The sequence below is a fragment of the Ictidomys tridecemlineatus genome, chromosome 6, assembly GCF_052094955.1.
Source record: "Ictidomys tridecemlineatus isolate mIctTri1 chromosome 6, mIctTri1.hap1, whole genome shotgun sequence".
Classification (NCBI taxonomy): Eukaryota; Metazoa; Chordata; class Mammalia; order Rodentia; family Sciuridae; genus Ictidomys; species Ictidomys tridecemlineatus.
In genome coordinates, this window is record NC_135482.1 from 190,288,960 (window position 1) to 190,315,466 (window position 26,507).

Consider the following 26,507-nt stretch of genomic DNA (forward strand, 5'->3'; position numbering starts at 1 on the left):
GAGAATCCCGGACTCAACCGCAGGGGTGGCTGTGATCTCCAGGGTGCCAGAAAGCCAACTGATTAGCAAGCACTCTGCTTCCAGAACCTCTGATTCGATGACAATAATATGAAGAGTGTTGCCTGATTTCTTTCTGCTTGGAAGCTGGAAAACCCTTCTCAGGATATGGAGGCTCAGCCTTTGGTCAGGAAGTGGAGGGAAGACACTCGTCCTGTTTTTGCCTTCCGGACCTCGGCAGGTCCAACCATCACTTAAGCATCCTGCATTTTTGTGGGCTCCTTGTTTACTGGGAGAAGGTCAGGTGTTTTAAACTATGTGACAAAAGGGATCACAACAGGGCTATTTTTAAAACCAGGGTTTCTGCAGAATGAGGTTGCCATGGGAATCTTTTATCACTGCTCAAACCAGGCAGGGTAAGTAATTACTTGGAGAAAATCGCCCCTAATGTGTGTTTTGCGTTTTCCTCGATGATGCTTAATCCAACTCCACTGCCCTTTTGTGATCGTCAGTTGTAGATTTACTTTTTTTCCCTCTTCACTAGTGATCTTCAGGTTCCTGGACTTACTGTTTCCCCTGGCAAGAGAGAGGTAGCTCTCCCTGGTGTGGCGGAAGTCGGAAGCTCCTCCTTACAGGTAACCTTCAAGGAAAAACTTTTATTGTATTGTTCCTTTGTTCATGTGGTGAGAAGCATGATAAGCTGGCCTCTTCATTCTCTTTTTCTTAACATTCACAGAGGAAAAACAGCCTCAATTTGTGCAGGGTGTGGACAGTTTTTTTTTTTTTTCACATAGAGTGAAGGGTCTGGCCCACCATCTCACACTGACCAGCATTTCCAAGGGCTACTGGGATTTGAACAGAAATTTCCTAGTGGTTGCTGAAAAGTGCTGTTTAGGGGAAGCTACGAGTTGTATGGTCCATGTTCAGGGTTTTGGGCCTGTGTTTTGCTCTTTTGTTTCTTGGTGGCTTTGGGATTTCTTAATAAAAATGAAAAAGAATTGCCATAGTTAAAACACAAGCCCCAGGTTGCTTTCTCTGATTTCTGTTTCTGTTCAGTTCTTATCATTGAAATCCATCTACAAGGGGCCCCACTTCAAATTTCCCCAACCAATGAGTCTCAACAGAGATGAGCCATCCTGGGTGAGGAAGGCCAGCAACCTGCCTGTCTGCCTTCTGGTCACCTAGGTCAAGTCAAGGCTTTAAGAAGGGACAGGTGGCAACCTGGGTAAGGCTCCCACTGCTCTTGCCACAGGGAACTCTGCTGCCTAGACTCAGAAAGGGCAGGTTGTCTGCATCTCCCTTTCCAAACTGGAGCATTTACCCAGACAAGGAATGCCATAAGCGATGAGCTGCATGATCCAACTGGACTTTACCAACATTTGGGTCACCTAGGCATAGACGAGATGAAGGGCAACGTGACTGTCACTTACAATAGTCTATGTTTAAGACAATGTGGGTTATGCCAACTGTCTTTATAGGGAACCGTCTGCAGTCTTCAGAAACTTCCTAGTCTCTTTATTAAATACTAAATTGGAAAACACCTGCGAAGCAGTGTCTCTGCTAACTCATTGTATTTCAGGAGATTATGGGATAGACTCAAGTATAAGATTACAGAATAAAACTCTAATTGTTACCTTATTTTCTGTTGGTTACAAATAACTCTTAAATGAGAAGATTTTTTAAAAGCCACAAAAATAAACAGGCATTAAAAAATTAGAAATGGCATTTAAGCTCTTTGACCCTAAACCAACAAGAAAACATCTAGAGAGGGATGTGGGGGCACAAAGGAACATCTCCCCAGGCTCCCTCCCTACTAAGCACTTTTTAATTTTTTTCCTCATCAAATAAAAATCATTCTATCCAAGAAATGTGAGAGACATCATACTTCCTTTTAGAATAAAAATAAGTTTTCATGGACTGACAGTTCAATTTTATGTTTCCTGTGGGATATTATTCCTAGTAATTTAAAAAGCAGGTGGTGGCTTTGTGACTCTGGGCAGGCATATCAGGTCTTGATCCTCTTCCTGGACACAGGCAGGTACAACCCAAGGCCAGCCTGGGTGTTACTCCACCTCTGGATTGTAAAGTACCCTGGAAACCAAACCAAACCACTACAAACTGATCTGCTCTCTAGCACATGAAAGTCAATTTCAGACAGATTGTCTGAACCAAGCCACTGTCTGCCACTTGTTGATCCATGGACGTGAATTTTGGCTTCTGTGCCCTGCTTACAATGCTGAGTGAATTTGAACTGTGAAGGGCAGTGACAAATTAAATTTTTTTTTAAAAAAAAGCAAACTAAAAACCTGTAAGGGGGCTGGGGATGTGGCTCAAGCGGTAACATGCTCGCCTGGCATGCACAGGGCATTGGGTTCCATCCTCAGCACCACATAAAAATAAAATAAAGATGTTGTGTTCACTGAAAACTGAAAAATAAATATTAAAAACCCCTCTCTCTCTCTCCTCTCTCTTAAAAAAAAAAAACCTGTAAGGAGACTTAACAGCAATACCCACCTATTTCATGATCTTTCACTGAAAGTTAAAAGCAATGTGGCATTTCAGCAGAGATAAATTAGTGGACAGGAAGACCAAACAGAAAAAATATCTCCAAGTACAGGACAAAACTGGAGAGAGGACAGTCCTCCAGGAGAAAAGGCAGCCCTAACCTGGAAAAGGAATGCTGGGCAAAGAGCAGACAGCATTGCCCTGAGTTCATACAGCCAGCCAACTGAAGAGACCCCCATGCTGGTCACTTCTGATGGCAAAAGACATACAGGTGTCTCTTGGAAAAGTTTCTGAATTCCAGGAATGCTTAGAACATCTCAGAAACTTCTCCAAAGAAAGTGGCAAGCAAACCTAACTACTTTCAAATAAAAGAAGAAAGACATTGGCAATAGATCTGTCTTCTATAATTTGGATCTGTTTAGGTAGATGGGTAACATCTGTAGCTGACTAAGAGAAAATAAATAAATGGAAAGAAGGCAGCCCCTCATATTAATCCAGGACCAATCTACAGTGGAGAAGGTAGCAACCAGGGAGAAGTCTGGAGAGAATGTGGTGCTTCTTTGGTGGAGGGAATGGGGCCAAGGAAGAAGTGAGGCCAAAGGCCAGGACACCCCAAATAGCTCCTCCCTGTGGTGCTGGGTAACCGAGAGGAAGAAGATCCCGAGCAGGAAGGAAGTGGCGTCTCTTTTTCACCACAGAACGGTAAGATTTCATAATAAGCAAGAGACAGAGGTGGGAAGGCTTTAAGGGAATACAATGAGCTAGGAATTCCAAAGTGAAGTACTTGCAAGTGGATTAGCTGCTTTTGTGAGCTCTAATGTCTCATCGCTTATGAACTCTCTCATTGTTCCTTTATCTTCTGGCTAATCATACTACTGAACCTATTCGGAGTAGGTAATTAAACCATTACTGTAATGTACACACATACATGCACACATACACATAAGCATGTCCATGTGTTGGTGTATATGAGTTCACCTGTTGCACCCGAACGACACACTGGATGTCTTACATCATTTTTAAGAGCAAAGGAATGGGAAATTACACTTCTTCAAAAATTATGAGCTAAATTTGTCTTATGTGCATGTGGTTCCCTACTGACACTTTACTGTGGAATTTGAGAAAAAAAATTCTATTTTTTAAATGATAAAGAAATAGGTAAATCAGAAAATGAATAAGGTAACTCACACAGATAATTCCTGCCACATAGTGAGCACTCAACAAGTGGTAATAAAATAAGTCCATTTTGGTGGATTTTAAGGGCAGGTGCTCTGGTTCTGCCCCCTGATCAGACAAATGTACAAAGCCCGGTCACTTGTACATGGCAACACACAGGGTACCGCTGAACCTGGACTGTGCCTTTCGGGTGGAAGCCCTCCGTTCTGTCCACTAGGAATGGGAGGCAATGAGGGATTCAAAGTCACCAGGCTGCCATGTGCACAGCTCCAAGGCCGACTTAGGGAAATGCAAAATTTAAACTCATAAAAAGTTAAAAGGCTTAATGATTTCTTCTCCAAATAGTTTCTTCATTATCCTCTTGCCACACTGGCATCCAGAAACCTAAATAATTATGTGGTTCTTTTCTCTAACATATATATGCTTTAAAAAGTTGGGTCATTTGAGACAGCAGTCTTACTTTTTGATCAATGTACTTGTTGTCTTCAATGGCTGACCGTTTGGAGTGATCACAGGATGAAGAAGAGGCCGAGGGGAGGATTCTGAAGAGACAGCAAGTATCCTGTTGCTGGCGATCAATAAACTGCTTCATAAAACTTTCCCTTTGCAAATGAAGTACACACACATCAAGCATTATTAATGAAATGGAGCAGGCGATGGCATTTTGCAATGGGCTAGAGAAAGCAGTGACAAAAGATCATAGAAAACAATACATGTCACACAGAGAGTGGTGTTTAGATTTAATTACCAAAAACATTTAATTGAGAGAAAGCCTCCTCACCGACTCCTGTTTTAAAAAAATAATGTCCCTGAAACAACTTTAGAGCAAGGATATTCAGTAATTGATGGCATTTTTTGAATCCTATTATGGTAATAAGATACTTTATCTTTCCTCTAAGACTTGAAAGAATTAATTCATCTCTCCAAACTTCCATTCATCATAAAAAGCCTTGAAAGATAATTTTACATTTAGAGACTCAAAAGAAACAGACTTCCTCTGATCTCTAAAACATGGTAAAAAAAAGAAATTCAAGTAACATCTCTCCAAGTAATAAAATTCAATTAATTAATTTTGTTTATATTTTTAGTTGGAAATGCCAATATAGTGACGTGCCACATAAAGACACTTTGGTTAACAATGGTCTGTGTATTGGGTGGTTCCCTGGGACTGTAGGGCCTAGTGATACCACAGTCCTCTCGGTTTGCATAAATGTACTTTAGGGTGTTCACCCAATGAGGAAAACCAGAGCATGTCCCTGTAACTAAGCCATGCACAACTGTGGTTTTCTGTTTAAGTTTAAAAATATGGCACCATATCCAGCCTCAGACTCTTTGCCCCTTCCACTGGGTGCTTTTCTCCTATGTGCTGAGGGTCCCAGGCTGGCCTCTGCCTGCCATCTCTGTGACACTGAGTACCTGTGCCATGTACCTGGACGCCAGGTCCCCGAGGAGCCGTCTTGCGAGAAGCAGGGGTGGCCTGGTGGCCTGGCTCCTGCAGCACAGAGTGCCTCGTCTCTGAATAGGCTGCTTTTTCATTGGGGTCAAGGGCTTTAAAACTGAGGCAGAATGGAAATTTAGAGAGAGGAAAAAATCCACCCACATGTGTGTTTGAATGAAGAGCCGGATCTGATCTAAGATCAACCTGTTACCGTGTAGTCAAGATATACAATTAAAGAAATACTTGAATACCTGATTTTAGGAACTGTAAAATCTGAAGGAAGTTTTGAGATTTTCACCATTTGCGGTCTGTTTGGAAACTTTTCAAAGATTCGCAGGCGCAAAGGGAGCTTTTCTTTGGTGTCTGCATTTGCTTCACTTTGTTTTAACTAAAAAAAAATAGAAAGAAGAAAAAAGGGGGGAACCTATAGAACTGTTAGAGAAAATCCATTTTAGAATTGAGGGGACAATGAGTAATTACAAAAATGAACCAGAAGGTGGCAGCAAAAGCCCACCAAACATAACCTCTCCTCAGCCACCTACACTATTGCCATAGATGGTTTTATGTGTGTTGAAACTTTTCAGTTCTGGGGAAACAAACAAAATTTTACAAATGATAAAAATAAACAAAAAAGGTAGAACAGAACTTTGTTATTCTATTCCCAAATATAAACCTCCTTTCATTCCATATAGTCCATAAAACTTTTCACTTATCCCTCACGTACTTAAACAAAATTTGACTGATCCGTATTCAGGCTAGAATTAGAAATTGAAAGAATAAAAAGATGACAATATGAGCTACAGAATCATGCTGAGTGGTGATACTTGAAAAGTGAAAATGTCAAGAAAATTGGTCATGCAATCTACAGATTTAAAAGTTCAACATAAAAATAACACACTGACCAATAAAACAAAAGTATTTTCTGTTTGGTTGTAAAGATGCTTGGGAATGACTGACTTTAAATTATCTTTGTGAAAAATGGAAAGCAAATGACATTCCCTTATCTAGCTATTCATCTGCTTATGATATATTTACATTTCTACAAATTGCTTTTGGGGGCAGCTGAGGCTTAACCTCACCAGCAGGTGCTGATGCTGGACTAAGGAGAAATTAAGAGGATCCATTTCAGCTGATGGAATTCATTCTGCACTTTCTTTTTTCCACCTTCCATGCTGACTTGTCTTGGGGGGTCCTCTTTGCTTCTCTTTCCTCCTTTCGTGACACCTCTCCGTAGACGGGAATTTATTGTCATGGTTGCCTGTCCCTGCCCTGGCTTTCCAACCTGCACCTTGTAACACTGGGTCCCTTCAGAGAGCATATTTAATTCAGACAGTCCTTTCTGGAAGGGCTGGGGAGACATCTAAAGCCATCCGCCTGTTACTTCAAAATTGCCATCTGTCTCAGGTTGAGGGAAGATTAGCAGGAAAGGTCTGGAGCTCTGGTAACAGGAAGAGAGGGGCAACTCCCTCTAACCTGCAGCACATGGAGATGCAAACAGGCCAGAGGGAACAGCGGTGCTGCATTTTGAGGGGAGAGCCCAACTCTAATATGATTGATGTCTCTGCTGTCCGTCTGGCTGTGGCTTCATGGAGAGATTGCATGTTCTGATTCCTGGTTTTCCCCTCTGTTGCAGATACTGCTCTTCCACCTTTGTTTCGCATAACATACCCGTTTAATCTCAGCCATTGTTGCTCCTATTTAGTTTGGCGGGCAGCCTTTGCTTCTCTGTCTTAGACAGTCATCTCAGTGAGGGGAGGGGCCACCGCTGCTGGCTACTTCCCTCCCTCCCTAGGAGAAGCCTCAGCATGGCCGTGTGCACAGAGGGTGTGTTCTTGACGATCTGATGGTCACAATGATGATGGCCAACACTCAGCTCCCAGAGGCACAGGCAAGAACCAGGAGCATCTCCATGAGATGGGGACAATTTGAAAAATGATAAAAATGAAGAGACTTGTTATGAGAAAGAGACTTGTTTTCTATAAGGTCATTGACACAACTGGTAAGATATACTTGTCAGTGGTAAGGAGACCACGTGGAAAAAAAGAGAGGCGCTAACAATTTAAGGCAGACCACATAGGAGTTCTGTCAGGCCAAAGACAGGCTGATGCCCCCAGCAGAAATGAGGGGCTTTTGCTAATTCGTGCACCTGCTGACTTTGTGTTGGTATGTTGATGCTGTCGAGCTAAGTCCTGTCCCAGCAGCAGGTCCTAGGCTAAGTTCTAGGGGGTGTTAAAGTAAATGTCACTGCACCTGCCCTGGCCCAGCCCACTTGATAACCACGTAGATGGCTCTGTCACAGATGATGACAATGAGGTGTAATGGCTTCCTGGTGGGGATGTTAACAGAGCACAGGGTAGGAAGCAAAGGGAAAAGCAAGAAGAAAACTGAAGACATTCCTTTGACCTAGATTTCTTGGGCAGCAGAATGGCTACATGTGATCATGCTGTCATCACGGGGCCCCAAGTGTCCCAGGGCTGACTTGCATATTTTATGAGTGTTCAGTCTCTTCAAAGAGGTATGAGGACAAATGGTGCATGAGTTGGGACACATTATCGAAATGAAAACATCGAGTTCTTCCCTAAAAATCTCTCAGCCTGTGCACTACTTCCACCCCCACCAGCACTTGCCTGGCCACAGACACCCAGGCCCCTGTGCTCCCCATTAAGGCCCCCTCTGTGTTGGCTGTTTCTAGTCTGTTCTCCATTCTGTGGTTTTAGAAAGCTTCTCAATTTTCATCTTAAAACATTCTGGTGGTATTACACTGCTCTTCAAACACCTAACTCTTTTACTCTAGGCTCTGAAGTCTGCTTTGGCTCCTTCACACCTGTGCAGCCTCAGCTTAACCTATGTTCCAACCACATCTTGCAGGTCCCTCAGAGGTGTGTGGACCTTTGCACCTGCCATGTCCTCTGCTGAGCTCCTCTTCCACACCCTCTCTCTTAAATTTCATTAACTTTGACTTGTTTTCCAGTTCCCCTCACAGTTCTTAGAGAATTTTCCTCCAACCAACAAAGTCTTCCTCTTACAAGTCCATAACATGTTAAACTGAACCACATAAAATTGCTGAGCCCAGGATTCTGTAACCAGTTACCATGAGCCAGTACCCTAAAGCAAGAGATGCTGCCAACCTCTCAGCATTCTGGGGCTACAAGTCGGAGACCAAGGTTTCTCCAGGGCCCTGCTCCCACAGGAGGCTCAGGGAAGAGCCTGCCTTGCCTATTCCAGCGTCTGGTGATTCCCAGCAGTCCTCGGCATTCCTGGGCTTGTGGCGCATCACCACAGTACTGGTCTAGTCTACATCCTTCTTCCTGTGTGTCTGTCTCCGTATCTGTGTCTGCCTGTCCTTTCTCTGCAAAGGATGCCAAACATGGGACCCAGGGCCCTAATCCAGAGTGATTAACGCAACAGTTACCTCTGCAAAGGCCAATGATGCAAGTAAGCTTCTCATCCAGAGGCTCTAGTTAGATTCATTTCCATTCCATTGTGTGGCCACATGAACAATGTAACTCTTTTACCCATGATTGTGAACTCTTGAGAGGACTGGGACCACGTGAGGTCCTCATTATTCCACATCCAGTGCCCGGAACAGCAGTTGTCACAAAATAAGCTACGCAAATCGTCACTGATTAAATAATTGTACTAACTAGTGGCAGAACTAACTCTAGAGCCTTCAGTTGGGAAACAAAAGAAAGGCTTTAAGGCACATCCCAAAGGATGGAGGGAGAAGCACACGATATCTATTAAGTGACTGAATAAATGTGTCGCTGTGGATACTTGTGCCCTGCATTCATGGAATGGAAAAATTTGATTTTTGCAGCATTTAATCTGAACTGATGTTTGTCGTTGACAAGCTGATGAATGTTTAGACCAAGTTCAGATTTATACAATTTTAAAAAGGAATGTATTGGGGAAATGTCAAATTATATTTAATCAAATATTCTAGAATATACTGTTTAACATATGTAAACTACCAGTATTAAAAGATAATCTTTCATGTTTTCAAAATGGATCTCATCTCATCCTAATTTGCATTAGAGATATTTATACTCCTTAGAGCCTGGAAACACCTTAGGGGCAATATTCCATTTTTAAATTTACTTCCATATCACCTTCTAGAGAGCAGAAATGGAATAAGTGTTTGGAAATGAAGTGGAACCCTACAAAGAGCAAATAAGCAGCTCTTCTGCATGACTCAGAAGCTCCTTCAAGTCGTGCAAACTCTCCCTCTTCTTGACTACTGTCTAACTGGCTCCACAGATGTGCAGAAGGGCCAGTCAGAAGAGGGCAAGGGGAGGGCTGCTTGACCGGCAGAGGCACTGGCCCTCTCTACAGGGCAGTGAATTGCCAGTGCACACACCATGCTTTCTTTCTTCTGTTTTTAACAGATAAGCAGCATCAACTAAGATAAATACACACACACACACACACACACACACACACACACACACACACACACCCTGGGCCCCTAGGTGCTGGAATAGTGTGCATACCTGTGCCACAGCTGGGCCCTTGTATGCCCACCCACCATAGTGCCATTTGTAAGAGTCCCAACTGCCAACCATTCAAATGCCTATGGGGATAGATGGAAAAATAAATCGTGGTTGATTTAAACATTGAGGGAGATGTATGGCAACACAAGAATATGGGTGAACTGCCTAGCATAATGCTGGTGAAGGTGGGCAGACGCAGAAAAGGGCACACCGAACGACTCCACTGAGATCAGTTCAAAGAGCAGCACGCACCCATCTGTGCTGCACAGGGTCAGCGGAGGGGCTGTCCTGGTGGGGGGAGATTGCTGGCTGAGAGGGTGCTGGGGCTGGGGCCGCTGAGGCATGGCGGGCATTTCTTTATTTGTTGTTTTTAAAAAGTCAGCAAAATGCCTCTTTCTAGGTGAATATTCTAGTTCAGCCCAAAGTTAGTAAAGGGGGCACAGGATGCAGTTGAGCAAAACCTTCTGATTCATACTTCACTGCTGTCCTTCACTGCCACTTAGACCACTTCTCCCTTCCAGGTCCCTGAACTTGACCAAGACAGAGACAAAAAAGGAGGGGCAGCAAGATGGGATCGGGGGGTCATCCGGACACACAGAAACATTTCGCGGTACTGAGGCCACTCAAGAGTTTCTTCAAAATGTAATACAATGATATTCTACTTTATATCCAAATTATTTCTTCTTCTTGCTTACATGCAGATTCTCCAAGATTCAATCCACTTTGATACCAATGAGCAATTAATACCAATATCAGAACTGGATACAAATCTAAGATCTTTATACTCTCCCACCACAAGTAGACCTTTTAACATAATTATAATTGTAAATGTCCATTAAAAAAATTCAAAGATCATGATTCCTAAAGGAAAGGAACTCAACACATAGAATGCTAAGATTTAAATCTTTATGTTGAAAAAAAAATGAATTAAAGAAAAGTACAAAAGGAGAAGTTTATAGTGGCTTCCACTGAGCAGGAGGTCCGATTGTACCCTATAGATCAGATGATAGCTTTGTAACAGACTCACATGGTTAGAAAAAAAGGCACAGTAAAAAAAAAATTACAATCAAAGAAACAGATTTCAAACCTTGAACTTTAAAAAAATATATAAATCGTCTAAGCTCAGCGCTGTTGTATGGCTCAGCATCTGTCTTGTGGAGATATCATTGCACACCACACGCCTGAAAGCCGTTTGCTTTCCTACACTTCTCAAGAGAGTCGGGAGTAATTGCTGTGCATGACACATACCCTGTTCTGCCTTGTCGCTTAAATCTTCCCCATTTCAGCCTATGCTTTCTCTGTTAGGATATTCAAACATTATTCACTTTCACTTCCTTTCTCAATGCTGCAACAAAAACCAAATTGAAGGATTACATTAAAAAACATTAATATAATTGTTTTCGTGTGAATTCCTAAAAGACAACAATATAAAAAGCATCTTGTGAAAGATTCCCCTTTTCAAATCAAGTCCATGCTAGTTGGAGAAATGTGAATAGATATGGGGGTGGACATAAGTGAAGAGCAGTTTTTGGCCTCAGGATATGAAAAATGATGTTCCATCAGGGAAAATGAGCTTCATTCTCCTTTTTTTGTTATTTGTGAGTAAATGAAGGCTGAATTTTCTTTACTTCTTTACACAATGGTGTCTGCTGGTTTTTCTGGACCTATTCATGACATAGCAATTCAGAATATAGAGTCTTCCTGAAACATAGACTATTGTTTTTCAAAGGAGTTTTTTGAAAGCAATTTCTTTATGTGATTTTACAATCCAAATTACATAGCTTCTGGGTTAAAACAGATGGACAATCTGGAGAAATGATTAAACGGTGGTTTTTTAATAATATTCCTGTGTTATTATAAACTCTGGGTATAAAAAATAAAGAATATCCTCACTAGCCTGTTAAATCTAATACGTAGTTTCTTAAAGGGGAAGACTTTTTATTTATTTATTTTTTGCTGAAGGCACAGGGCAGTCAGCTCTCACGATCGCATATTAAGACAGCAATGCTGTACACTTCCAAAAATGTCTCCTTTAAAAAATAATTTTTTTTAGCTAATTTTTTTAGTTAATTTTCCCCCCTTGTACAAAAATCTTTAATAAATCTAGTCCTCCCAAGGTCAAGCTGGGGTTTTAATTACTTTGGCGCATCTACTAAAGCCATCGATGTAATTGGAAGGCTCATTTCTTGGTTGGCCTCTGGGTCATAGCAGCTACATTTTGTATGACAGCTGGCACCCCAAAATGTTCAAAGTCATTTTAGAACATTAGCTGATGGACTGCTCGTGGCGCTTTCTTTTGTACATCTCTCCATGGGTCTGTTACTTCTCCATGTAGCCGGGCCCTGTGAGTAGGGAGGGGAGCTGGGTGCTGGGGACAAGCTGCAGAGCTGTGCTGGCTGCCTGGGAACCCGGCAGAGAGCTTAGGAAGGGCTGCTGCAATGACACTACCTCATGACACCCCTCAAAAAGTGCACGGAATGCCTTCGCCACATGCTCTGAACACTGAATGTAAGATCTTTCCAGCTTTGAATGTCCTTCTGAAGGTTACTCTGGGCAACAGTGTAAATAACATCAGCAACAACACTAAGCTAGCAGGCAACTCTGACCACTGGTATGAGGAAACGGCCTATTAAAACCAGAATGCCTAATTATATCGAATGGAAACATTTTATTATTTTTTAAAATCCCATTAATGGAATGAATTATTTTTTAGAGATAGTAATGATGACTAAAGAATGCTTTTGTACATTTCTTGAGATCCCAAACACCTCTATTTTACATTACATCTCTCTCTTGTGTTATTCAACTGAGACAGTTGTTTCCTTTTGGGATTTTACTGAGTCATAGAAATATGCTCATTATGATAAAAAATGCATTTTTTTTGCTCCACTTCAGATGCAATTATACCAGAGCTTCATGAAGACTAGCTACTTGGTTCATGTTATGAGATGAATATTCAGTAATAGGGGAAAAGCCCATATCAAAAGCAATTCAGTGTGTGTGTATGTGTGTGTGTGTGTGTGTGTGTGTGTGTGTGTATGTACCCACTTACACCATTGTCTTTTCTGATTTAGAAAACACAGGCAAAAGCATAATCTAAGGAAAAACAGTAAAATAAGACCACTTGGATTTAAGTTTTGTTTAGGCTTTATAGTCTCTTAAGCACTTTGGATTCCAGTGTTCTCAAATGACAAATGAGGATTTTTACTCTTATGTATAAAGGCCAGATTTATAAGTGAGAGAGCATATTGCCTGCAACTTGAATTACTCCACGGAAATGTGCTATCAATTAAAGCTATCACTGGGCCACAGTAAGGCCAGCTCTGCAGCAGCAGGACTTCACCTGAGCATGTGGAGTAGCTGCTCTGTGGCCCTCTCCCCCTAGTCTGGACCCACTCACCTCCCCCTCTGTTCCCTTTCTTCCCTTTCACCATGATGATTGGGTTATTTTCTCAAGACTCTTGATGGTAAAAATGAAAATGAAAATAGAGGAAAACATTTCTCCAGATCTTTTCTCCTTCCTTGTCCAACTTACTTCTACCAAGAGATGTCTGCTGCCATCTACATTGCTACCTGCTCGTTCATCTACATTGCTACCTGCTTGTCTTCTGCCCTCTCTGGTCTCTGGTGCCTGACACCAATATCTCTCATGTTGCTAACTCCAGGGGCCACTTGGTCACACAGGTTTTGTTTCAGAGATTCAAAACCTGTGTGAACCCTTCTAAGTGGCTTTCATCTTAGTTTTGTCCCTTAGAATCCATCCTTCAGAAGACTAAAAGATAAAAGAAGTACCATCATTTTCCCTGGTTCTTAAATTAATTCAAGGACTTTCAATAACATGTGGAGGAAAGGCTGATTTTCTGAGTGCCTCCAATGCCTCACCCCTGTGCTCTGACCTTATAGACTGTCTCCCTCTCAGGTCCTTCACAGGGCTGTACTGTTATCTTGCTTGTGACACACTTTCCTTTAAACCCGTTTAACTTTTTATATCCTTCCCAAGTTGCCTCCTCTAGGAATGTTTATCAGAACAATTGGCAGTTGAATAGTACATGTGCATGCTGGCCCTGGGCTCCACACTTTGCATTGCTAATATTACTAGACTTACAAAATAGTTCCCCGTTGTATGATCCAAGCACAGCACCACACTATGTCCTGTTGTAGACGAGAAAACTCAAGTCCAAGGAGCTTAAATCAGCTGCCTAAAGTCTTGCAGCTAGATGTGGCAGGACTGGGATTTGATCACAACCTTTTTGATTCCTGAGCTTGAGCTTCTACAAATTGTTTCATACTGCCTCATCAAAATAAGCTTTGCAAATAATAAATGTGCTTTTATTCCTGCAATCTTATGCTTGCTATTACTTTTATTTGAAAAAGTTTCTCCCACTTTCCTAACAAAAGTTGATTCATCATTTCTGACACACCTTCCAGGACCTGACTCTCATCTGAATTACTTTCGCTGTGCACCTTGTTTTTTTCTCTCAGGGCTTTCCATTCTAAATTTCTAATTGCACGTGTCTTTCCCTAACTAGATGGCAATTTTTTAATCAAGGGCAGGACTCCTTGCAACTCTTTGGTCTCACATGTCATGTTTCAACACATTGATAGTGATAACACAATGATAATGAATAGAAGAACAGAGAAGGTACTGGGTTGCTGGTGCACACCTGTATCCCAGTGACTCAGGAGGCTGAGTCAGGAGGATGGTAAGTTCAAAGCCAGCCTCAGCAATTTAGTAAGACCCTAAGCAATATAAAGAGACCCTGTCTCCAAATAAAAAAATGGAAAAGAGCTGGGGCTGTGGTTCAGTGATTAAGGGCCCCTGGGTTCAATCCCCAGTACCAATAAAGAACACAGAAGGCAACACAGATGATGACCCATAAACCAGCTGAAGTGAGCCACTGTGTCATCTTCCATCACTCTGTCAATCTTTCCTGAGGTTCTTTACAATGTAGAATTAGCAGTTTTAACCAGAAAAAGCAGTCCTTCCGATGTTGGATGAGTTGTATTACTGGTAAAGATGACAGAAGGAAAATGGCAAGTCACATTGAATTTTCTATTAGAAATACGATTGTACAAAGTGTTTGGCTCCCAGAGGGGTTTGTGCTTCCAACTTTTTAAGATCAAAAAGCATAATTAGCTACCAAGTCAGTAGCACATAATTATGAAAACAAACTTCATAGATGTATGTATTTTTGAACCAGGCAACAAAGCCAATTTATATATTGTGTTATTAGAGTTTGTCATAAAAATTATTCTTCCATTAAAAACCCCATTTTATTTTTAAGCAATATTAAACTTACATAAGAATTTCAAAAAGTACAGAGAGTTCCTGTATGCCCTTGACCCAGCCTGTTCTTCTTATGTTAGTATCTTACATAATCACAGAACATTTATCAAAACTAAGAAATTTACCCTGGTCCAACATGTTGAACTGCAGAATGGAACTTGTTTGGAATCCCCAAGTTTTTCCATGCAAGCTTTTTTTCTGTTCCAGGACTCCAACCAGGACACCACATGCCACATTGCCTATGCTCCCCTTGGCTGCTAACAGCAACTCAGACTTTCCTTGTTTGAATGGCCATTTTTAAAAAATGACCATGTAGTGACCATGTTTTAAAAACCACTGGGTTTTGAGAAGCACCAGTCTGGTAGTATGTAGAGTATCCCTCAACTTAGTGTTGACTGGATCTTTCTAATGACTACATTGAAGTTATGGGACTTTCTGGAAGAACACTTTGGAATTATAAGCCTTTTCCACCATAGTCAAAGCATATGTGACATCGACATGCCAATTGTTGGTGATGCTAATTACAGTCACCTGAGCAAGGAGTCATCTGCCAGATTTCCTTCACTATAAGATCATAGCAATTTCCCTTTCTTCCTTCATCAGTTAAGAGCCAATATGAATCCCAGTTGATATTAGGGAGAGGCCAGTTAAGCTTTATGCCTTTGGAGAGAGGAATATCAAAGAATTTACAGACACTTGTTAAAACTACTGTAATCATTTAAGCATTCATTTGGAGGAGACACTTAGAGGCCACATCAATATTCTATTTCTCCTTAAAGTTGCGTGCACTAATTTTAGCACTCATGAGTAGACCCTGCCTGCAGTGACTGTATCTGTGGTATCCACATGGTGTGCTGTCATTTCTATTTTGTTATTTGGAACTATTCTTTGAAAAAAGAGTTGTCTCTTCTATTTATTTTTTTCAATAATGCATTTACATAAACAGATTTGTGGCTGTTTATTTCATTATTTAGGTGATAATCTAGTACTATTAGTTATTTTATTGCCCAAAGTCATCCTGCTGTGGGCACCAGGGGCTCTTTCAGTTGACTCCTCTACCTTAGAGGTATTATATTCTATCTCCCTCCCCCTTTTCCTCCCCTCCCTCATCTCTTCTTCTGCTCCTTCTTACTTTCTGGTACTACCAAATGCTGAGACCAGAAGCTTAGTGCTAGTTTTTTTCCATGGTTATTCATACCCAATCTCCCTTCAGTCATGGGAGCTGTGTCTCAAGACTCCCATGGATTTCTAAAACCACAGATAGTACCAAACCCGATATAGACTGTTTTTTTTCCCTATATGCACATATCCATGATAAAATTTTAATTTATTAATAGGCACACTAAGGGATGAGTAACAATAACTAGTAATGCAATAGGAAAATCATAACAATGTAGTGTAATGAAAGTTATAGAAACATGGTCTTGCCCTCTCTGAATTTCCATTTCCCCACTTAGAGGACACCCTACAGTTTCTCTTTGGCATATCCAAATTGCTGGTCTCACTGCTCTTGTGCTTTACAGCCATTATGTAAATATTAAGGTTGAGCTGAATACAAGCCCTGGGACACCTGACAGTCCATCTGAAAGGGATGACATCCCAGATACAACAGGACGGGTGGACAGGAGACACAGGAGATGGGCAAGACTTCAACACAGAGCAGCGCATGATTTCAAATGGATGATGTATTTGTTTCTGGGATTTTGCATTTGATATTTTCAGACTGCAGTTGACTTTGGGTAACTGAAACCAAGGAAAGAGAAACTTCAGAAAAGGGAAACTACTATATTACTGCACCTAGGCCTGCCCAACACATAGGGCCAGCCATGTACCTATGGAGCTGAACCACACATCTGCATTTAGTTTCCATACACTTACCTACATGTATGTGTGTTTCCTACATAACCACAAAGAAGTGAGAATCATACATGTATGTTATTTTGTACTACCATGTACGTAATATACTACTACTTTATGCGTGCATGTACCTAGCATATTCTATCCAATCCAGTACCACAGGGCTTTTCTGGCATTTTCCCAGTTATCTGTAACTTCTGATAGTGTGAAATCTGGCTCTTATTTTCTATTAGTAAAAGTTCTTTCCTTTGTTTATTTTCCTTTCTTCTCCTTCTCCTTCTTCTTCTTCTTTTTTTAAACTGGGATTGAACCTAGAGGTGTTTACCTCTGAGCTAAACACCTCTGCCCAGCCCTTTTTATTTTTTACTGTGAGATAGGGTCTTGCTAAGTTGCTGAGGCTGGCCTCAAGAGATGCTCCTGCCTCCTGCCTCCTGACTAGCTGGGATTATAGGCATGTGCTATCATGTCTGGCCACTATAAATTTCTTTATTTGTCTCACTTTAGAGTACACATTAAGTTGTGTCAGTAATGGTATTCTCAAAAAATAAATACAGCACTTTAAATTAAATGTAAAGAAGACATATTTTGGATGGGAGTCTTTGGTTGGGGTTTGAAGCTCACAATAATCTGTTCCCATAAGTATTTCCTTTCCAGGCAAAAATCTTGCATTTCCAAGTTCATTACTTAATATGCTTGTGGTCGACTATAGAGTGTTAAATTCTGCATACTTTGATAAAAGGGCTTATTAGATGCACTATGAAAATTTACATTAATCAACATATTTTATTCAAAACAGCCTAGAAATAAGAATAACATCAAACAAAATAACATACATATATGATTCTCACTTCTTAGAAATATGTAAATGGCTCCTTTGTTAATACCAGAGTGCAGAATGTTCAGCATAGCCCTGGCTGTGTGCTAGAATGCTGTGGTGCAGCAATTTCCCCTGCTCTAGTCCTGAGCAAGTGCATTGCATAGAATAAGGAAAGGTTCACAGGAAATCACTGATCCTCATTATAGGAAAGCTGAACTATGAATAAAGTAAAAAAGACTGGTTGGCAACTTTTGGAACTATCTTGATTATTACAGATTGGTGTAGTGCAGCCCAGTCTCATATCTGATCCAAACACTCCTCGCCTCCCACCATGCTAAACTACCAGTGGGACTTGTGGTGGTGTCCTAGGGAGGAACATGGTCCCCTCTTTCATTGTGCCTCATCTCCTTCTTTGGCATCTGCACCTCCAGAGTGCAGGCCAGGGTGAGGTGTAGGGCAAGAAGGGATCAACCTAGGAAGCTAGCCACATCTCATGGTGGTCCTGTCTGGTTTGGTCTGGATCTAGACCTGTTCAAAGCTCATGAACTTTGCTGATGGGAAACATGTAGTACGTAAGCTTCAGCCTTCTACAGTCTCCAGTCTCCAGTTTCCTAACAGAAAGGGAGTCTACTCTTCCTAGACCCCTCCCTGGTTGGAGCATCTCTTGAGCTGGCCTGGCCTACAGGCCTCTGGCTTCCCTGCCTCCCTCTAGTATGGGAGCCACTGAAATCCCCTCTGCAATTGATGACATGGCACAGAACTAGGAGGGGCTGGGGTCTCATAAGGTGTTCTTCTAGATAGTCCTGTAACCTACTGCCACATGTGCACAGACTGGCCTGTTACCTTCAGAAATCTCTAGGCCACATGTGGGCATGTTCACCTGCCCCTACCCCACCATGTTTCAGAGGGAAGACACCAGTGCCTTTCACCAGTCATCTCCCCTTGCCCTATCCCGTGGCTGCACCAGGTAGTTCTGCTGGCCCTCCAGCTCAAAATCCAGCCAGGGGAGCCAATCTTTTAGCTCTCCAGGTGCCCCTATGTGGATGAGTGACAGTCTTGAAGCCTTCCCCTCCCCCTGCCCTTAGGATGACTAATCTATGTCACACTGTACCCTGATGCCCACACACACCTTCACTCCAGTATCCACTGTATCCACAAGGGAGGGGGCAGCAGGCAGATGATGGGGAGTAGAGGACAGGTCCTGACAGTCACCTCTGGAAGACAGAATCTGGACCCAGCTGCTGTTGGCTCACCTGAGAAGGTGAAGGGCTTAGCGCTAAGCTTTCAGCCACAAATCCAAAGATGAAATGACGCATTCAAACCTACATTGAGGTCATGTGATATGATCACTTTCCTATAACTTTACAGCAAAAAATCACAGGACATGAAGAATTTTAAGAGCCAATGATCTAAGTGGATTGGAATGGATGCATGGCTTTCCTGAATTATGCTTTCAATTTATCCACACACAAATAAGAAATGATGTGGTGTGACATCATTTATTAATGTGCCCAGGATTTCATTATGGTAAAATCACCTGAGTTCACAAAAAATCTTCTTACCCTGAGAGACCACGTCTTACACTGGGCTCAGGGGCAGTAGCCCTGGTGCCAGACCCCATGGCACAAGTCAGGGACATCCTTGGTCCAGCTTTTATGTGGCTTGGATGTCGCCCCCTAGTGGTGATACCTTCATGTTGCCTATGCTGGGGGCTGAGTGCGTGGGTGGGCAGCTGTCAGCAGGTTCCCAGTAGGAAACAGGGGAAAGGTTAGAAATAAATATATCAAAAAACCCATACAGCACGAACACCAGAGACACAACAGACACTGGCCATAAATAACAGATCTGGGCACAGTGAGTGTAGCTAGATGCAGCCCAGTGAGACTAAAAGAGACCAGACTTCTCCAGATGAGAATGAGATCTGGAAAGGACCTGGTAAGAACCTAGTGGTGGTGGTGGTGATGGTGTCTCAATTTAAATCCTTAAAATGGTAGAAAACAATCATATAAGACAATACAGAAGAACGGGGAACCTAACTTATCCAATCAAATAAGACACACCAGATACTGGTTGAGCAAATCAGTCCTGTTCAACCACTAAAGACTATAAATGTTCCAAAATCCAGAACACTTCTCATCCCAAGCATTTTAGATAAGGGATACTCAACCTGATTCAAATTAGACTTGAGAGCATTTTATGTACTATTACTTCCCCTGTGCCTGGTCCCGAATCTTGTACTTAGCAAGGACTAAAATATTTGATGAATAAATGAACAAGCAGATGGTTAAAATGCTTTGGGAAGAATTGAAAGTACTTCAGAAGAGGAACTGGAGAGGCTGTGTGAAAGTTAAGTCCACAAGGACTGTGGGCGGTGACATCTCTAGCACTCATGTCTGGTGTCGAGGTCTAAACAGGTAAGTCTTATTCCAACTCCTCCCAACAAGTTCTAACAGCTATGAAAGTGTTCTTTGATTCAACAGCTGTCAGACACTGCAGGAGTCTGAAAATCAGTGGCCACACTCTTTTTCTTAGAGCCAGAACAATCTAGTCTCCCATTGTCTGTGGCAGGAGTTGGAAACAGAAGGTGCTTTCGGGGGACTCTTCACTCTCAGCCTTGCTATTTTAAGTGGTTCAGTACAGTAAGCTCATTGTTTTCAAAAGTTATGTTCTCTTGATTAAGGAAGTAAGCAGAGGAGCATCCTCAGTGCTAAGGAGTGGCTCACATCAAGGTGAAGTGAGTAGGATCTTCTCCCCATGATTGGGCATGTTTTCCCTCCAAACTCCATTCTTTAAAATCTGAAGGTTTACCTTGCAGAGCACTGTGAAAAATTACATTAAAATCATTTTGAACCAGCTCAATTAAATGATGATACAACCAACAAGTCACCCATGTGAAGCTGAAGAGAGAGTCTCAGGTGTGCAGTTTTAATGCTTGTTCAATGGAGGAGATTTAAATAACCTAAAATATTGAAATTTTGGAAGGGTTTATAGAAACTCTTCTTCCAAGAAACTTTCAAATTCATAAAATTTGGGGATTAGTTTGATTCACGGCAGAAGGAAGTTCCTCCAAGTGCTGAGAAAGCTTCTCCTGGTTGCCTGGAATTCTGAGAGCCTCCTTTACTCCAGTTGTCCATGGTCTCAGCTGTGCCCCTTCTCAGCTTCAGAAGGGGGTCGCTGCTGTGGAGGCCAGAGAAGGAGGCTCCAGAGTGCGCTAGTTTCCTGAGGCTGCTGCTACAAAGTATCAGAACCTGGTGGGTAGAATGGCAGAAGTCTACTGTCTCACTATTTTGGGGACTAGATGTCTTAAGGTCAAGATGCTAGCAGGGTGAGACCCACAGGTGTTCCAAGGGAGAGCTTCTGGGGACCTCCTCAACCCACGGGGTTCCATGTAGACATATGGCTCCAAACTCTGTCCCCATCACAAACTGCTCTCCCTGTAAGTCTGTCTGTGTTCCTTCTCCTATTCTTATAAGGGTGCCAGCCATACTGGATTGGGCCCATTCTCATGGCCTGATTCTAACTGCATTACATCTGTAAAGACCTTATTTCCAATGAAGTCACATTTATAGGTGCTGAACGTTGGAGCTTCATTATATTTTTCTGAGGGACACAATTCAGGTCAACCCAGGAGGGCATCAAGTCTTACAGGTACCTCTCCTGTTCTGATCTGACTTTCTACATCCCTGACTTTTACCTGTTTGACTCTGAGAAACCCAGTTGGCAGTTTCCACTTTGTGGATTGACTTCTACATTGATATTGTGTTGTCTTGATGTTGATAATTGATATTCTCATATTCTGAGCCTTGCCATGACTTCCTGGCTTAAACCTTGATCCAAACAGTTCTCAGCCACTTTGTTTCTTTAAACTGATCTTATTACTGTTCATGTCTTAGTGTGACATACAAATTTATTATTTAAAAATGTCGAACTTTTTTTTTTGATGGAGCTATTTCAGAAATAGCATATCAAATGCAATATAAGATGATCTTTTAAGATCTACATTATGGAAATTTATGGGCAGTCAAATGTAAATGAAGAGTCACCTCCAACTGAAAGATTGAGAGTAGCTTTAAGTGGAGTTCAGTAGCTTGGAAGGCTTTTAGTAAAATGCAGAGTTCCAACTCTCAGCTACTAAGGATTATAGGTTCTTCAGGGTACGGGTCCTTTACCTCTTGGTCAGTCCTTTACCTCCTAGATATCTGATGCCTCCAGGGGGTGGTTCCTCCCTGTTGACTCTGGGTGTTGTACAGATGCCATTATCTATTCATACCACAATGCAAAAAGATTGGGTAGCACTGTAGTAAATGGTGTTAATAGTATCTAAAAGAATACTTAAGAATCAGTCAGGAACTAAGTGATCTGTCAGAAAATGCAGAGTATACAGATCTGAGAGCAAAAAGTGACCCTCACTTTCTTAGCTGTCATTCACTCCTCATTTTCTGCAACCCAACTCTGCACCACCCAAGTCTCTTTACCTGCTCTAGATGCCCTCATAGACCACCTCATAGGGATCACTACTACACTGAAAGTGTCTGTTTGTTACCTTCTCTCTCCATCTCACAAGTTACTTGAGGACAGAGACAGTTTCTTGGTCATCATATGTCTCTTGTCACAACAGAAACCTGTAGCAAATAGTCAAGAATATCCAGAGCCCGGGCTTACAGAAGGGAGACTTAGTCTCTGGGATGACAATAAGGAATATCTCAGGTGTTCTTAGACCACACCATTAGGATTTGAATCATGCCACCCTCCTCCCCATCCCTCATCCAATTCTGATTTCTGACTCATTAAGCTCTATTCTGATGATGAATTGGATTCCTAGAATATGCAGGTCTATAAGTTGGATAAGCATCTCATTCATCCCACCTTCTAGATATGCTTCTCATCATGGACAGATGCTTGTCAGAGCACAGTGTCTTTTGATAAGGATTCTGGTTTAGATAGTCCATGGTATCCCAACTCAGGCACTTGGAAATTACATGAACTTGGGCAGGAATTTACTTCCCTGAATGTCAGTCTCCATGTTTTGAATATTCAGAATTAAATCTGAAGTGCCCTGCACAAGGAAGTTTTCAATTGGCAGCATTACACACAGCAGTTACCTGTATTATTAGAGCAGTTATGTCATTCAGTTTTACACCACATTAGGCTGAGTTCATCCTGGGAGGGTGTCAAAACACTGAGGAGACAGATGGCTCCACTCAGATTTATGAGATGGCAGCCAGGGTGCTGGGAGGCATTTCCAGCACCATCCCTGTCTCCTTGCTGTGGCCCTGAATCTGGAATGAGCTCTCAATGCAGGAGGCAAAACATGAAAATGGAAGCATCGGGGTGTAAGAAGACATCAGTCAGAACTCCAGTGGATACGGATTGGTTATAAGGTGACGGCCATGGGCTCATGGAGGCTGAGCAGTCCCATGAGTTTCCACCTCAATCCAGAGACCCAAGAAAACCAGTGTTAGAGCTTGACGGCCCGAGAGTCAGAGAGCTGATGGTGCAGGTCCCCTCCTAGGTGTGATAAGGCCGAGTGACCCAGCTTGGGGAACTAGGAGAGAGGGGCTCACCTTCCCCACCTTTGGTTTCTCTTTGGACCCTTGGAGCATCCAGTGCCTTCCTGGTGAGAAGGAACTGCTAAACTCACACCTAAATTCACACTCTGATGTCTTCCAGAAGTAACCTTACACATGTACCCCAAATACTGTTACACCAGCTACGTGGACATCCCCTACCCCAGTCAACCTGACACATAACATCAACCCTCACTCAAGGTGAAAAAAATATTAACCTGGAGCTCATATTAAAAAAAAAAAGAAATAAAAAAGGCTGGGGATGTAGCTCAGTGGTGGAGCACTGGCCTAGTTTGCACGAGGCCCTGTACCATAGTACCATGGGGAAAAGAAAAGGAGTAAAAAGAAAGGAATAATAATAATAAAAAAAAGAATATAAGAGTTTCGTTTCTAAAAAGAAAACGTCCCAGTTAATGAGAGTTAGAAGCTTCTGTGAAAATGTACCCACCACCCTGCAGTGGACTCCATCAAGATAGGACGTCACTGCACTTGAACCAGGATTCAAATGAGACTGGACAAGAGCAGAGGAAGCAATTTTTAATTTCACAGCTTTCAATTTAATCTAAACAGAATATCTATACTTCTGTTTTCAATGATTCTTTCCCTGAGGCTTCTCTGTGGGCTTTTCCTTATAGTTTAATGAATTTTATACTGCTTTAAAGAAAACCCTTTAAATCTTTCTCACACTGCACTTGCAAAAATCACTAGAGTTGAAAGAATTCTCTTCATTTTCTAAATTTGCAGAACTCCACCCACATTTATTCATTTCCTAGTGTTAGTCCTTACCATTCAGCTTCAAGGTTATCATTTCATAACTGTTCCAAGAACAGTTTGGGGACAAGTTTTTATTCTTGTTTTTTTGCTTCTATACCAATTGATGTGTGTTCTCAGCACTCACCAAGATCACACATTCACAGACAATCTCATTTCTAGTTAATTTTTTGATCTCATGTAGAAAACTATGTGAGTGTGCTGTGCATTTATTTATTTATTTTCAGGTTCTGATTTGGGTTCATGGGATGCTGTAAAGAGAAAAATAGTCTCTACTTAATTAGATATGGGGTCACATAAATTATAGCAGCTACAAAAGAGTGCTATTGTGCTAGGGAGCTCTTGTGTCTTAAATCCTACACACAGAGGAAGCAACAGAGAAATTTTGCATGGATGCATGATGGGGGTTATTTTTTTATTGCACTGTTTTATAAGGGTATATCATTGTTTTTTATTTGTTCTAATTAGTTATATATGACAGTAGAATGCACTTTGATACATCATACATAAATGCAGTATAACTTCTCATTCTTCTGGTTATACATGATGTAGAATCATACCAATTATGCATATATATATATATATATATATATATATATATATATATATGCACCTAGGGTAATAATGTCTGATTCATTCTATTCTTCCTACCCTCATACACCCTCCCTTCCCTTCACTCCCCTCTTCCTAATTCAAAGTAACTCTATTCTTTCCTAGGTGCCCCTCTTATTATGAATGAGCAATCCACATATCAAAGAAAATATTCAGCCTTTGTTTTTTGGATTGGCTTACTTTTGCTTAGCATGATATTTTCCACCTCCATCCACTTACCAGCAAATGCCATAATTTTGTTCTTTGAGGTGGAGTAAATATTCCATTGTGTATATGTACCACATTGTCTTTATCCATTCATCTGTTGAAAGACACCTAGTTTGGTTCCATGGTTCAGCTATCGTGAGTTGAGCTGCACTAAACATTAATGTGGCTGCATCACTGTAGAACGCTGATTTTAAGTCCTTTAGGTATAAACTGAGGAGTGGGATAGCCGGGTTAACTGGGGTTTCCATTCCAAGTTTCCTGAGGAATCTCCATACTGCTTTCCATAGTGGTTGCACCAATTTGCAGTCCTACCAGCAAGTATGAGTGTGCCTTTCTCCCCACATCCTCCCCAACATTTATTGTTGCTTGTATTCTTGATGATTGTCACTCGGGCTCAAGTGCGATAAAATTTTAGAGTAGTTTTGATTTAGGGTGACTTTTAATAGCACTATTTATCTGAGTAACAAATGAAAAGCCACAGGTGTGACCACGATGACACTGACTGTGATACCTTGGAGAGGGATGATAGAAATGTGCACTTTACATGAGAACCTCTCTAACTTTGTCCCAAGATCTCTTTTACTTCCCCTCTGAAACCCAGCTTCAAAAATCAAAAACAAAACAATAGAACCTTTTCCACCAGATGCTCTGAGTAAGCAATACGAAGTTCATTCCCACCTCTTTGTTTTGTTTTTTTAAAGAAAGCCTCTATGAGGAGACTTCAGAGCTTTGGCATTAAGGAATCAGTGCTGCTGCCTAGGACTTGTGGATTTCCAGCTGGACTGGACGTACTGACGTGGCATGTAGTTAGCATGTGGTCTCCTACTGGGTAAGAGCAGAACACCTTTACACATTCTCAAGTGTTAAAATGGCCCACTAGCCCCACACCTTCTCATGTGGGCCCGGAGAGGCCAGCATCCCCGGTTGGACCCTGCTGTCTAAAGTGGAAGGAGACCACAGAGGAAAATAGTGGGAAAACACAGGGCGTCACGTGTCCACATAGGGAAGGGACAGTCCCTGCTGTTGATCATGCAGAGCACGGAGGCCTCCAGTGGGAAGGCACCGGGTCCTTTGGCATTCCCGGCTCCGCGTGACCACACGCCTGCCCTAACCACTGGGTCCATTCACACACCTCCCTGAGCATCCTCTCTTGAGGGTTTCCAACTTCACTTCTTCTCTTCGGCATTCTCGTTTCCTCTATGTTTACTCTCTGCCATCTTGTCCAGCTTCTGGGTGCTATGGCCTCTCCCAAGCATGGACGCTGCTTTCTCCCCATCTCTCCAGCCCTTGAGGGTCTTCCTTTTCAGCCTCTCTATTTTAGAGGTCACTGTCATAGGTCCCCATTCCTCTTGAAATATATTTATGAATCAACTTCTGTGTTTTACCACAATGGATTAAAAAAACCCACACATTCATAAAGATCTCTGGAGGTCTCACCACTGCTGATTTGCTGCAGGCATATCACGTACCTGTCCAAGAAGGGCCACTGCTCCAAAGTCATAAGGGACAAGGTGCCCTGACCATGAACGTTTCTCATCAGCATTCCACTCCCAGTGCCTCTTACTAGAGCATCGGATTTTTTAAGGGAAACAAAGAACTATTTTGGAGAGTTTTAATGACTTCACTGTTTAATTCACCACCATTCCTCAGAGAACTGGGCCTTACCTCAATAGCTGCTTGGTGAATATAATGATGACACTGTCATCTAGAGCATCATTATTTGTTTAAAAAATTAATAGTTTTATCAGCAAGTGCTTCCACTGCACCTATCACTCATAATATG

The 26,507-nt window shown here is 41.9% G+C and overlaps 1 protein-coding gene across 6 annotated transcripts in view; it reads right to left on the minus strand.

The window, feature by feature from the left end:
* Window positions 1-26,507, minus strand: part of Nalcn (sodium leak channel, non-selective) — a 313,063-nt gene that overhangs the window by 72,905 nt on the left and 213,651 nt on the right. For 3 of the 6 annotated variants that reach the window (XM_078016298.1, XM_078016300.1, XM_078016297.1), the window contains 2 exons: window positions 5,368-5,504; window positions 4,139-4,280 (listed from right to left, as the gene is read on the minus strand). The exons of 2 other annotated variants lie outside the window; for them this stretch is intronic. In XM_078016298.1, coding sequence (XP_077872424.1) covers window positions 4,139-4,280; window positions 5,368-5,504 — 279 coding nt within the window. The remainder of the gene's footprint in view (window positions 1-4,138; window positions 4,281-5,367; window positions 5,505-26,507) is intronic. One more of the 6 variants, XM_078016299.1, reaches the window with a different exon arrangement.